Below are 14,893 nucleotides of genomic sequence, written 5' to 3' on the forward strand. Positions count from 1 at the left end.
ATGAGAATATTCTAAAACAGCTCAAACTCTATGAGGGGGTATGTTTTCCTGGAGACAAGCTTTCTTCTGATTCTCAAAGGAGTCAGTGACCTAAAAGATTAGGAACCCTGGCAACAGGCGGAGCTCTCTCACACCACCCTTGCTTGTCTGGAAATGCAGCCAGACAGCATCTCTGCCTGGACCCTCACAGCCGTCTACAGCCCACGGACCTAATGCTGCCCTTGCCTCTACTTACAACCTGCTCCCCCACCTCATGTTTTCTCCAGATTCGTTAAGACTCCTCCTTCCAGCTGACCTCACTAAGTCCCGCTTTACTCCCAGATGTGTCCTTTTCTGCTCCAGCAGCCCAAGCAGGCTCTCACATTCAAACCCACGCTGAAGCCCTGGCCCCCTCCATGGGCTCCCGTCACCACCCTCCCCACCTGCATGCTGCCAGATTAACCTTGTCGCCAGATGGCTCCCCACCCTGCTCCAAGCTCCTAGATGCTCCAAGCTCCTAGAGGCTCCCACAGCCTCGTCACAGTAAGAGCTCGCACTTACCAAGTGCCTGTAACGTGCCAGGCTCTGTGCTGAGCACCACCTCATATTCAATCCCCACAACCATACTACAGGTTGGTCTTCCCTTTCTTCAAGTGAGAAAACTCAGGCTTAGAGTGGCTAACTAACTTGGTCAAGGTGACACAGCTGGGACTAGAGCTGTGGATTGGGCAATTCAACTCTAGAACCTGCCTTCTTAGCCACCAAGCGATACTGCTCCCCAAGTGCCAAAGCCTGGCGTGGAGCCCTCCTTGATCTGGCCCCAGCTTCCTCCCCTGGCTCCTGTGCTGCCCTCCCAGAATGCTCCACTCCAACCAAACCAGCCTAATAATTGTTTCTCTAGCTAATCATGCCTGCTTTTGTGCACTCATCCCAACCTCTGTCTAGAGTATAATTATTAAGGGTCTTTCCCGGGGAAAATAAAAGAAAGTAACTGATGATCAGGCAATAATTAGATTTGAATGAGAAACCAGAGGTCGTTCCAATGAAAAGCTGGATGTGAAATTTCATACACATTATGCTCTAATATGTTTTAAAAAAAATACAAAGAGAAAAGACTAGAAGGGAAAAATCACCAAATCATTGTCTCTGGTTGCAGGAATTTAGTAATTGCTTTCCTGTTTCTTTACACTTTATATTCTTTCAAAATTTTCTAAATTAACATATATTACCTTTATTATTGCAGTGGGGAGGTAGGAAGGAAGGGAAGAAGACATTTCTAGGGATAACTGAGCTCTGTAACTGGGCATTTGGAAGTCTCTATCCTATAATCTCAGGGTGAGGAGTGCTGACAGGGGTGTCCAGGGTGAGTAGCTCTCCATGCCAGTCCAATGCCATGAGTGGCTATTCAAAAACAAGTCCACTGTGGCACTGTTCCCTCTGTAACTTCCCAACAAAGCTTCCGGCTCTGAGTGAACCTTCCAACCTATGGCCTCCTGATGGGATCCAACTACTGATGTCTGTTCCCTTCACAAGCCCAAAGGGTCCTCCCTGAACTCTGCCCCCATCTGTTCTCAGCAGCAATGCAAATCTCGACATTTCTGAGGCAGCCCCATCACCCCTGAGGCAGGGAGTGGCCAAGGGTGAGAGCTTGAGAGTCAGGCCCACGTGACGTAAATCCCAGCCTGGCTACTCGTTAGTCACGGCCTCTCAGGCAAGTCCCTTACATATAACCTCAGTTTCCTTAACTGTAAATGGGGATGATGACACCATTGACATCACAGGGCGACTGGGAGGATCAACTGAGATGACATATGAGGAGCATCCGCAGAGTCGCCAGTGAGCACTCAAATAACCGTTAGCTGTCGCCACCGTTCTTACTCTCATCGCCTCATCGCCGAAGCAAACTCCCCGACTCCTTCAATTGTTTGACACATGGCCTAATGCTGACTCCAAGATCCTGGAGCAGCTGCGTGATGCCCATTTTTGTCTCCACTCCCCCACCGCCACTCAGTCACTTCTTTCAGAGTTGACACACACGTCCACTAAGACATTTCCAAGCACCACCCACTGCTCTGCTCATCCGGGCGCCCGCCTTTGGAATTTGGGGGCCACCTCTGTGCCCCCCCGCCCTGCCGCCCCCAGGCCCCAGGCCCTACTCACCTATCATCTTCTGCAGCAGCGGGGAGTTGCCTTTTCCAAAGAGCACGCAGAGGTCCAGGATCTTTGGGATGTCAAACAGGAAGTTGTTGTAGAGGATTTCTCCAAAAGCAGAGGGGGAAATGAAGTGATCCTAAGGAACAGTGCAGAAAGCATGAGAGACTTTCCAAAAACATGTGCATTGCAGGGTAATAGCAAGCTCACAAGAAACCACCTTCAGGTCCATCAGCAGGGGCCTGGCTAACAGAAGAAGCTCTGTCCACACCGCAGACATGTCTGAGCCTCATGGACTGACCTGGAGCAGTGGTCACACTTCATCTTAATGTAAACAGAAGCAAAAGCTCACTATAAAACCATCAGCTGGGGAATCATTCTAAAATATTTATGTGTAAATCACCATGATGTCTGGGATTGTTTAAAATACTCCAAGAAAAACAGAAAACTCAGGGGGAGGGAGCAAACAAGATGTCTATACCTGTTGAACCCAGGTAATGGGTACGTGGGAGTCATTATACTTTTGTGTATATTTGAAAATTTCCATGTAACAAGTTAAAAAAACAAAAAAGCAAGATACTATTTTTAAAATAAACATGTGCGCGCACACACACACACATTGAAAGGAAAAAAGTTTCCTGAAGGAACATGCACCTTGACAGTGGTCATTTTGAGGGGAGGGAGTTTTGTGGATGACTTTCATAATCTACAAAATATTTCTGTTATGTTTGAGTTGTTTAGAGACAGCATTATTATTTTTAAAATCAGGGGGAAAAAAGTAAAGGTTTTTAAAAAGCACATACGAGTTCCTCTAAAAACTCAGAACCAATGTATTCGCCCTCTGACGCACAAGGAGGGCATAGTCACGCGCCACCTGGCACAGGGCCTTCGGCTCCCCATCGATGAAAACATTGGGTGTAACGCAGGCGACCCGGTGACTTAGAGGATAAGGGAGGTGGCACAGATTTCTTCCCCAATGGTGGGAATAAAAGCAGAGGGGAGACAGAGGAAACATGATACTTCCAGAGCCTTCCTTCCCAGGGCTGAGAGCCTGGCACAGAGGTGTCAGGTGGCGGTGGTGACCTGTCACGGGATCCGGGGCTTACTTTGGATTCCTTGTGAGTGGACATGCGAAGGAAGGTGAGAAAAACACTTCGGTGGAGGCGCTTCTCCATGTCAACGACCTCAGGGGCCGGGGCCACCCACTCGTCGAACTTTCGGGGGACATAGTGCAGGTAGGAGTCCAGGCACTTCTGCAGAGTCTCGTCGAAGACAACCTAAGCCAGGCGACAGAGGACAGCAAGGGCTCGTCACTGAGGCCCAAGGGCGTGTGGGTGGACTGTGCAGGGCTCACGGCCCATCAGCCCTGGCCTGTGGCAAACACTCCAACCCCAAGGGACCGAAGAGGTATAAACGAGCCGAGGGCTAAACACGAGTTTCTAAAAATGACGTGTCGGAAGGCGTTGTGTAAACATCACTAAGACTGTGATACAAGTCAGAGCAATCCAAACCACAATTTGCTGTTAAGGATCCAGTGTAAGAAGTAGAGAAAAAAAGCATCTCCTGGGAGAGAAAAACAACAGCACCCAACCAATGGCATGTCATGTGCTTTGTCTTAGCGTGAATTTTGATAGAATGTTACCTGGCACCAGAATTTATCGTGAGGCAGGGCCAGGAGCCAGTCGAGGTCATTGGCTACGAAGGTGGCGCGTTCCAGGTACTCCTCCACTAGGGCGGGAATGTTGTCTTTAGGGGGCGGTTTGTATAACACAAAATACCGGTCTGCCTTCTGCTCGGGGTGCTACGGATCCAAAAACCACGTGTTAACGTGGCAGAGGTTAGTCAGTGAGGGCCCATTTGCCAACCCACAGCAATGACAACACTGGGCTGTACCAACCAGTGACCCTCAGGCATAAAGAACTGAGTGTCTCTGACAAAGGGGGCTTGGTTGCAGCCAGGGAACACCAGGCGGGCATTAAATACCATGTTTTTTGGAGAATATTTAATGACATGGGGAAAGGTTAAGGGAAGAAAAAGCAGGACACAAACCTCTCTATTTTATATAACCAGTTTGGGGAGTAAAAAAAAAAGTACACATATTTAACACATTCACACACTGGTACAGATTTTTTTTTAAAGTGTGTGTGTGGGGGGGCAACCCCCCAAAGCTCACAGTGGCTATCTCTAGTGGAAGGGATTATGACTTGACTATACTTTCCCATGAAAAAAAAGAACATGTATTATTTTTTAAATTATTTTTTAAATCATACAAGTGAGGCTTGAGCATCCTTTCTTTCAAAAACTCACAATAGTACAGAAAGGTGAGTTGCCTGGCCCATACCCCCAGCCCCTGTGTCAACCCAGAGGTAACCCCTCACCATTCCCTGAGCATCCTCACAGACCTTTTCTAAGTATTTACATTAAAATGTGCCCATATGAGGCATTTCTTTGGACCCATTTTCATCTTTCTGACACAAACAGTATCATACTGTACATATCACTGTGCTATACCCTTTGTATAATCAGAAAAAAACCTCAGTATTTTTTTTTAAAGATGCTAATCAGGTAATTGCAGGTCTCAGCTTAGCATCACAAGTTCTCTCTTCCAACCCTTACCTTGCCATGAACAAATCTTACTTTGTTCACCATAAAGAAGAGAAGATGAGCTCAGTTTTCTCCTCTGACTACATAAGGGCTGCTTTCTCTTGGGGAGGGGGGGAGGTGATAACAGGAAGAAGGCTGGGCTGCGTCTCAGCTATTATCAACCACAATCCACCCACTTCCAGGTCTGTCAATCCAGGGGGCACAGGAAAACCACAGCTGATTTGTCAGTCTCCTCGAGAACCACCTACACCTCCCAACTGCCTAACGCAAGTTTGCAAACTGTGGAGTCTTTGAGTCCCGCAGGATTCCTTGGGGGTCACCTGCCAGGTGGGTCTTCAGGACCCCTCCCATTTAAATCATAATTTATACAAAAGGAATCCTGCTGCCTGAAACAAATTCAAAACTACTCTCTAGGCCCTAATTTCATCTCCTTGGTTTTCGAGTTCCCCTCCTGCCTTTGTCTGTTGACATCTCACCTCTTGGGTCACTTCTCAGGCCAGGCTACTCACCCCACTCGCCCAACAGACATACACATACACACACCCCTGAGAGTCTACCTCCCTACAATCCTACACATTTACTGACACCCTGCTGCACACATGAAGAAAGGCATCCTCTGCAGAGGGGAAGATGCACATCTAAGCTATCAAATGAGCACAACACAGACAGCTCAAACCCGGCAGAGAGACTGTGAGAGGGCAACAGGTGATTAACTGCGCCTGGAGGACGAGGGGCCACTTCCCAGGGCCGGCAGCATCTGAGCTGGCCCTTGGAGGATGAAAAGGATTTTTAGGTGGAGAACACAGTATTTTTATGGAGGCATAAAAATGGGCCATTTTTTTTTAAAAAAAGGGTACAGATTGCACCAGGCGGTGGGAGATGGATTTGGAGGGAGAGATGCTGGAAGGATAATAAAAGCCGTGACTCACGGAGGACCTGCCCTGTGCCGGCTGCTGAGTAGGCCTGTCCCCCAGCCCATTTCTTTTTTACCTAGAACAACTATTTCAAAGGGAGACAGTATTCTCCCCATTTTACAGAGGAGGAAACCAAGACTCAGTCAGATTCAGCAACTTTGCCAAGGTCACAGGGCTAAGGAAGCAATTGAGGCAGGATTTGAACCAAACCTGACACTGCAGACCTACTAAATGACCTAAGGTACCACGTGTCACCCTGGTCTCACTGTTCATCCATCTCACCCCAGCTCTGACCTCACCTCCTCCAGGAAGTCTCCCAAGTCCCACCCTGACTAGGTTAGGGGTTTCACCTGGGCTCCCCAGCACCTGCACTCTATGCTTCCCTGACTGTAGCACTTGTTAAACTGTATCAGAAGTGCTTGCAGATCCGTGGTTGCTGTGGAAGGGGACAGAGGAAGGGATAGATTATAGGGGGGGCACCAGGACACTTTCGGGAGTAGTAGAAATGTTCATTATCTTTTTTTTTCTGGCCGCACCACACAGCATGTGGAACTTCCCCGACCAGGGGTACCAGGGATCGAACCCGTACCCCCTGCAGTGGAAGTGCAGAGTCTTAACTACTGGACCACCATGAAGTCCAGAAATGTTCATTATCTTGATTATGGTGATCGTTTCATGGGTGTATGCAGATGTCAAAACCAATCAGATCGTATACTTTAAATAAATACATGCAGTTTATTGTCCTCCAATGATACCTCAATAAAGTGATATAAAAGGGAGGGCCTGCCTTCTCCTTCTCCCCCACTACCCTGCAGGTCTCTGGAGGGAGTCTGAGTCTTGCTCACCACAGCAGTCCCAACCCCTAGAACAGTGCCTGGCATCGAGCAGACTCTCCATGTACATTTGCTGATTGAACAAAGGAATGCATGGAGGTAATGAAGGACCAGATCCTGTCAGGGTCTCTGAAGGACCTTCAATGCCACGCTCAAGAGTAGGGGCCATTGGGGGACTTCCCTGGTGGTCCAGTGGTTAAGACTCCATGCTCCCAATGCAGGGGGCACGGATTCGATCCCTGGTCAGGGAACTAAGATCCCACATGCCGCATGGTGCAGCTGAAAAAGAAAAAAAAAAAAAAAACAGTAGTGGGCATGGAAGATTCTAGGGCAAGGAGCAGCAGGCTCCAACTGTATCTTCCACTCTTCAGGCCTGGCTTAGGTCCCACTTGCTGCATGAAGCTTTCTGAACATTCTCTGCCCATCAAACTTCTGCTCTGTTTATCCTGATAAGAAACTATTTTGGACTGTTCTCCAAATGCTCCACTTATACGAGTCTTGTCTTTCTCAAGAGCCCATTCACCCACTTTGGCCCAAGACTTGATTTCTTTTGGATCTTCAATAGTAAGTATGTGCACCTGCACGGTAACTACTCAATAAACATTAGCTTCAGCTATCACTCTGCAGAGGCAGCATGATGGTTGTCCCTTTGCTGGAGATCTTCTTCTCCCAAGTTGGGACTAAAGAGACAAATACAGGGCGGGTACATCTCTGAGGACAATCTTTCAGGAGCTTCTGGTGGCCTGCAGCACAGCCAAAAGACTGCTCCTCAATCAAACAGCTGTCTTCCTTAGCTCGTCCCTCTCCCCACCCTACACCCCATTCATAATGCCGCTGTCACCGTCACAGCTGTCATCACCATCTTCATTGAGTGCTCACTATGTCCTAGGTTCACTGCTAATTCACAGGCATCTCATTTAATCCTCACAACCACCCCAGCAAAGCTGGTTCTACTGTTACCCTGTTTTGGATCCTGAGGCTTAGAGACGTTAAGTAACTTGCCCAAAGTCACAGGGCCAAGTCTGTGTGACATTAAACACAAAGCTGGGCTCCTTAACTCTGCTTCCACCCCAGGTGGTTTGTGTAGGAGTCAGGCTCTCAGGAGTCCAGGCCAATAGACACAGGTCCTCCTGCCAGGTCCATCCTCCTCCCATTGCTCTGCCTGGCTAGTGCTTATTCACCCTTCAATACCCAGTTCAGGATCCCCCTCTTTCTGGAAGGAGTCCCTGGCAGTGTGTGCTCTCCCACCACCCTAAGACCTCCCCGTACCCATAAACCCCACTGGTCTGGATCAGCAGCCTGGACTTCCTTCCCTCATATCCTGATCATGCTGCAGGGAACTACCAGTCTGCTTTCTCCCCTCAAGGGCAGGAACCATGTCTTTTCTCTTTGTAGCTCCAGTGCCTGTCACAAAGCGTGGCTAGGGTCCTTGACTCATTTAATGAATGTCTCCTGAGAGCTACTACGTGCCTGGCACTGGAAAACCAGAACAAAGGGAAGGGCCCGGTCCCTGCTCCCACGGAGCCCACAGTCTAGCAGCCCAGGTGTCCAGTACGTGGGGAAGGACTGAGGTGGGAAATCAGACCCAAGGAACCCGTCTCCACCAGCGCCGACCAACAGAACCTCTGCAGTGACGGAACTGCTCTAGACCTGGTCCGTGCTGGCCAATACAGTAGGCTCTCACCACATGGGACTATTTTAACCTAAATGAACTAAAACTAAATTAAAAATCCAGTTCCTCAGTTGAACTAGCCACAATTTCAAGAGCTCAACCACCACACGTGGTGAACAGCTAACATATTGGACAGAACAGTTCTCAATTTTCTGATCAATAACCCCCTTACATAAAAAGATTATGAATACAAGGATATATTGCACAACACAGGGACACAGCCAACACTTTATAACTATAAATGGAATATAACCTTTAAAGTTGTGAATCACTATGTTATACACCTGAAACATATAATGTTGGACATTGACTCTACTTCAATTTAAAAAAAAGTTATAAAAAAGAAACGAGGCTTTATAGCAGAAAGGTTAAGTGTATGGGCTCTAGGGGCAGCCTAGCTGTGTTCCCATCCTGGCTCCCCTAATTTTCCAGTTTTATGACCCTGAACTTTTAGTTTCCTCATCTGTAAAATGGGGACAACCAAAATGCCTACTCAGAGGGCTGTGGTTCGGCTTACATGAGATAAATCCAGGTGAAAGGTTTGGCCAAGAGCGAGTGCTCTACAAATTTTTAAAATTTTATTTATTTATTTATTTATGGCTACATTGGGTCTTCGTTGCTGTGCGCGGGCTTTCTCTAATTGCGGCAAGCAGGGGCTCCTCTTTGTTATGGTGCACAGGCTTCTCATTGCAGTGGTTTCTCTTGTTGTGGAGCACAGGCTCTAGGCGTTTGGGCTCAGCAGTTGTGGCTCGCGGGCTCTAGAGCACGGGCTCAGTAGTTGTGGCACACGGGCTTAGTTACTCCGTGGCATGTGGAATCTTCCCCGACCAGGGCTCAAACCCGTGTCCCCTGCATTGGCAGGCGGATTCTTAACCACTGAGCCACCAGGGAAGTCCCCTCTATAAATATTAAGTACTATTATTAGAGAGTAGTTAGGAAATAATAGGAAGCCATCCAGAAAGCAGGAAATAAAACACCAAGCTCGTTTCCCACAATTTTACTCAAGCTCCCAGAAAATACTTCCTCCCACCTTGTTCAAGTAAGCTCATATTCTTGGGAAAACAGCAAGGGGGTATGGGGACTCCAGTCCCCACGTCTGTCTCCTTCTCCAGCACCCTGGCACCTCTCTGCGGCTCTAATCTCTCCCCGCAGCTGGTAATCGGCATGCTCACAGCCTCCTTAATTTTCAGTCTCACAAGCCCTGCCAGGTCTGTGTGTGGTGCTTCTCAGCCCGTTCAGAACTGACCTCTGAAATCAGTGTGCCCCGCCAAAGTGGATAGCAGCTGGGACAGCTCTGAAAAAGGCCCATCCGAAACCTGAGCACCTCCCACAGGGTCCAATCCCCAGACCCAGCTTTGGGCCAGCCCCACTGCTAGGCCAGCTCAGGCTGAGTCAGAACTGCCATCAGACTGATTCAAAATGAAATGCTTTGCAGGCAAGGTGTGGGGTGGTGACATGGAAAATACCACTCAAATTCAAGCTGCTCGGAAAGGAAACTTCTACTCTACGCTGGGCCTGGAAGGACCTAATAGCGTCCCGACTACTGAATTACAGACTGTGGCCCTTGGGTCATTCTAGAACAGATAAAGAAGGAATTTACTTTTTGCTTCTGAAATTGCAAGAATGATAATATCAGGCTGAACGGCCTCAAGGCACCGGCTCACCAGCGCTGGTGAAGTCCTCAGCTTCCCTGTCTTCAGGTCCTTGTGGGTAATCTGGAGTTGGTCCAGGGGCAGAGCTGGCATTGTGCTGCATTGACCCTCCTGAAAGGAATATGGATGGGAAGAAGACAGCAGACACAGAGGCTCCTGGGGGCAGGGGCCTGCATTGGGGCTGATCCCAGAGCCAGGAGAGAAGCTTCAACCTCTGGCCTCAAAGGCTTCAAAGGCCTGCTTCCTGTACCTACTAATCTAGACCAAAGTGACTTTTTTGCCTAAAGCAGCAGTTATCAGCTGAGGAGGAAAACACTCCCCAGGTGACTCCTGAAATATTCCCACCCAATTTGAGAAGTACTGGTTAAAAGTACCTAGATTATCTTTATTATGGCTCCAGGTCCGTGCCCTCCTTGGCCTGTGAACTCTGTGAAGACAGTACCTGGACTCTCCTTCTCTTGCTACCTTTCCTGTGACAAGCACAGGCCTGATACAGAGGTGGCTTCATCAAATATTTCACAAACAATTGAATATGAGGATACTTTTCTTACCACTCTAACCAGATTTTAAGTCTTTTGAGGGTTGGAGCCATGGGCCTTTCTTCAGTTGCAGAGGGAGTTAAGAGTTTACAACCTTTCTAGGCTTCAGGGAAGAAGGACACGGATAAACAGAAGGACCAGGGAGGGCAACAGAATTCACAGAAAACTGCCAGAGCAAGCTCCTTTCTAGAGAGGCAAAAACTGGCCTCAGAGTCAGTGAGCAGCAGACACCACGTCTCCTGTCATCCCATCCAATGCTCTTTTCTCAATACAACTTGGCCTGACCTGCGGAAGGACATGCGTATTGGCTGAATCATGGCACAGAAGTGACTCAGGCCTCAGACATGCCACAAAAGGCCAGCACAGTCTCAATGATGACATGAAGACATATCAAGGCTGGGATGAGGAAATCATCACCTCCTGAACCATCACAGAGGAGCTGAGGGGCATGGTCAGCCATGAGTTACTGGAGTCCCAGCTCTCAGATATTAGGCCTGGCCCTGGTGTTATGAAGACAGACTGATAAAGCAGGGTCTCTGCCCTGGGGGAGCTTCTGATCCAATAATAATGATGACAATAGCAGCAGCGGAAACATGCTTCTCATGTGCTGGTGCTCTTCTCAGTGCTTTTCTCAGCATGAACTCGCTTTATGCACCTTAAGTTGCTTTACATGTATTAATGCTCGTAACAACTCTAAGGTTGGTACTATTATTACCTTCGTTTTATCAATGAGGTAACAGAGGCTTGGAGAAGATAAGAAACTTGCCCTAGGTCTCAGAGTTAGTGGCTGGTGAAGCATGCTGGCTCTTAACCATTCGCTGTACTGAGTCTAGTGCACTTGAGCTGGTGCGGGCTGTGGCTGTCAGAGAAGCATTTCTAGAGGAGTGCCTGAAGGCTCAGGAGAGCCTGAGTTGAGTCTTGAGAGTGGAGACTGGCCAGGGAAGAAGGATGTCCCAGGCAGAGGAAACGGCAGGAGCAAAGGTAAGGAGGTAGGAAGCAGCTTGGTATATGAGGAACCTTGTTTCAGTGGCTGCTTTAAAGACTGTGAAGATATCCATCTTCACATGGGATGCAAAGACAGAGGTCCAGTCTGTCTAGTCCTCGAGGCTTGTTCCAGCTCTAGGATCGCAGTGGATAGTGGATCAGACACATGGTCCCTGTGTCTGAGCTTTCATCTTTCACCTTTGCAACATGTAGATAACACCATCTGTTGTACATACATTACTTCTAATCAAGTTACTATCTTACTAGCCTTTTGCAATAACCCAGATAAGAACGACAAGGATTATTATGCTCAGATGTCCTAAGAGGGGCTCTGATTTGCTCAGGTAAATACATGAGTGGCCAAGTTGAAACTGAAGCCCAGCTCCTGTGCCTGGACACTTGGGTCTCTTGTGCTGATGCTAAAAATACTTCTTTCCTAACCCCTCAGCGATGCTGGGAGGGCAGCTGGAAACATCAGTGGTCGGCTCACCAGTGCAGAAGTCACAAGCCCAGTCCTTTCCATACTTACCTTCCAAAGACAGTAGTGGGAGTGTCCAGTGTGGGGACCTAGGGTGGGGAAAGAGTCATAATGAGGAGGTGGCTCTCCACCCTTATAATTCTAGGCCCCATAGTTCAGGCCTAGACAGGTAGAGACAGCACCTGCTTTTGGAAGAAATCTACTACTACAAGCCAGTGCCTGTAAGGGTAGTTCAGACCCAGGCTGGTGTGATGGTGTGATGGTTGAAAGAAAAGTTTATAGTTCTACAGCCTGGGTTCAAATCCTGGCTCCATCCTACCCATGTTGAGACCTTGAGACAGTTCCTTAACATCTCTAAGCCTTGATTTCCTCATCTGTAAAATCGGGATAATAACAGTACATAATCTCATAAGCTCTCAGGGTTGCCATGAGAAGTAACCAGTACTAATTCATCAGGATAGTACTTGGCATATAATAAGCACTCAGTAAAGTTCACTTGTTGTTATTATTCAAGTCCCAATCATAAGCAGAGCACTTTGGGCTTCCTCAGTTACTCGACAAACACTAACTGAATACATTCTGGGTCCTGGGCATGTAAATGACTATCATTCCGTGTAGTTAGAGCTGTAACTGGAAATTTCCAGAACAAGCACAGCAGAGAAAGGAAGGATGTCACAGAGAAGATGACTTACAACCTGGCTGTTGAAGGATAGGAGGAAAAGATGAAAAGGAAAGACATTCCAAGCAAAGAGCAAGCATGAGTAAAGGCTCAGAGCCTGTGGCTCTGAAGGAAGAGGGAGACATTTGGGATGGCTGAAAACACAAGGTCAGAGAGGGGGTGACAGAAGTGGAGAGAAGAGGTTGGATAGGAAAGATGCAGCCATGTTAAAAAGAGCCTCAAATGCTATGCTGAAGATTTTGGCCTTTCATTTGAAGGCAGTGAGGCGTCATTTAAGTAGAGGAGAGACACCATCAGAAAGAGAAGATAATAACTTGGTGCAGGAGAGGCCTTCTTTGAACCATTGGAGAGCAAAAACTGTGTTCAATAACTGTGTTAATAGGCCATTCAAAGAGTTTTTGAGTACCTACTATGTGCCAGGCACGGAAGCCTGCCTCGAGAATCCTAAGGCGGGCAAGTAACAGACCTGATTCTGCCCTTCATAGAGTTTACAGTCTTGATGGTTAAGACAGATATGAACCAGACAGCCATACAAACAAGTAAAACTCAACACCGTGAGTATGCTATGCAGGTAAGGCCCTTGGGACTATGACAGCATTTAACAGAGAGAACTAACTTGAGGGAGAGAGGATGTCAAGGAAGTTTTGAGTTTTCATCTCAAGTATGAATAGAAATTAACTAGGCAACGACTGGACTCTAAGTTCCAAAAGGATAAGGACCATGACCATGATGATATCTGTGCCCCACCAATGCATCCTCAGTGCCAAGCAGGGCAGTAGATGCCACAAATTAGGAAAAGGCCCCATATTGACCAATTTCAATAAGTCCTGGGAGCATCCCCAGGGATACTGCTGCCTCAGTTTCTGTCTTCACCCTTCTGGTCTCAATTCAATATTACTCTTCTCAGAGACCTTACCAGACTACCCTATCTAAAGTATCCACTCCCCTAGTTACTGTCATATCTTTAATTACCTAGCGCATTTATTTGTCGTTGACTGTCTCCGCTCATTAGACTGTAAGCTCCATGAGAGCGGGAGCCTTGTCTGTCTTGCTCTGTTTGTATCCCCAGTACCTAGATCTGTGCCCGGCACATAGAAGGCGCTGGACATATATTTGTTGAACGAATTAATGAACGCTGAGGAAACTGAAGCTCGGGGTGAAGTGGGAGGATCGTGACTCGTCCAAGGCCAAGGTCACTCTCGGGTCGATCCTCGAATCCGAGACTCTAAGCTCTGGCGGCCTAATTGGGCGGGGGTCGGTGGAGGGGTAGGAGGAACGGGGCGACTCGCGGCCCCTGGGGCAGTGTAACGCTTGACCCTGCCGTGTAGGCAGGGAGGCCCGAGGCCGCGTAAGGCACGGCTGCGGCCCTTCCCAGGCCCGATGCCCCACATCCGGCAGGGTCCAGCCACACACTCACCTCGGCGGCTCCACTGCCGGCGCTGTACCGCCGCCGCCACAGCCGCCGCCGTCCACGATGACAGCTCCCACAGCGCCGGCACTTCCGGGGTCAAACTGCGATTCCGCAGGCGCAGACAGGAAGCCTCGGCCCGGCCCCGCCCCCGAAGCCAACTGCCGCCGGGAAGCCGGGCCCGGGGCCACGCCCCCAGCCGCAAGACTCTGGCCCCATTAGGAACAGCCTGGCTGTAACCACGCCCACTGTCCCCCCTTAGCTCCCTTCTTGCTTTTGCAGAGAGAATGGAATGTGGGCGGAGAGCAGGTGTGGTTCCACCTCTTGGAAAAAACAAGCATGGTACCTGGGTTCTTAGGATCCCAGGCTTCCACCTTCTTCCTTAACCTACTCATTCATAATCTCAAGTCCAGGAGGAATTCTGCAGCTGAATGCTGCAAGCTGTGTCAGAACACTGGATGCTTCCCTTTATTGGCATCATTTTTTCAGGCAAACTGAACATCCAATGATATGGAAGGGACAGAAAAAAAGTGCCAGTAACTCCATGTTTTTTTCTTCTGGCATCACATCCATTGGCCACACAGGAAATATAATTTGTATCTTCGTGGTTGGTTGGAAGACAATAATGTGTGGCAGCCTTTGGTACAGAGAAAGCTTAAAATAGGACTTCTGGCAAAAGTGTATGGATTGGTCTCATCATTCCCGATGGGTATTAATATCACTGAAGTTTTAGAGCTAAATAACATGACTATAAAAAGAGAAAAACATCCAATAAGACACCTGACTTCTCTAAACATGTCTCAGTTTCCTCACCTGTCAAAAGGGGTCATTGATACCCACTTCATCATCATTAGGAGACTTAATGAAATAATACAGACAATAGCAAGCACATAGTAGGTGCTCAAAAAATTGAATGGAGAGAAAGGAAGGAAGAAGAGGAGGAAGGGAGGAAGGAAGGAAGGAGACTCCCTATCGGTTGGAGTGTTAACCCTTCTGTCTG

The 14,893-nt window shown here is 48.3% G+C and overlaps 1 protein-coding gene across 4 annotated transcripts in view; it reads right to left on the reverse strand.

Moving 5' to 3' along the window:
• ASCC2 (activating signal cointegrator 1 complex subunit 2) overlaps nt 1–13,997 on the reverse strand; it is a 37,827-nt gene extending 23,830 nt beyond the window's left edge. For 2 of the 4 annotated variants that reach the window (XM_024767965.1, XM_024767969.1), the window contains exons 1-6: nt 13,903–13,997; nt 11,858–11,895; nt 9,818–9,916; nt 3,773–3,931; nt 3,237–3,407; nt 2,140–2,269 (exon numbers count right to left, since the gene is read on the reverse strand). In XM_024767965.1, the coding sequence (XP_024623733.1) occupies nt 2,140–2,269; nt 3,237–3,407; nt 3,773–3,931; nt 9,818–9,898 (541 nt within the window). In that variant the 5' untranslated portion in view covers nt 9,899–9,916; nt 11,858–11,895; nt 13,903–13,997. Of the gene's footprint in view, nt 1–2,139; nt 2,270–3,236; nt 3,408–3,772; nt 3,932–9,753; nt 9,917–11,857; nt 11,896–13,902 lie in introns of those variants that run through there. The other 2 variants (XM_024767966.1, XM_024767967.1) reach the window with 2 other exon arrangements.
• Nucleotides 13,998–14,893: the final 896 nt, after the last annotated feature.

This window comes from Neophocaena asiaeorientalis, unplaced genomic scaffold (genome assembly GCF_003031525.2).
Source record: "Neophocaena asiaeorientalis asiaeorientalis breed wild unplaced genomic scaffold, Neophocaena_asiaeorientalis_V1.1 scaffold828, whole genome shotgun sequence".
NCBI lineage: Eukaryota > Metazoa > Chordata > Mammalia > Artiodactyla > Phocoenidae > Neophocaena > Neophocaena asiaeorientalis.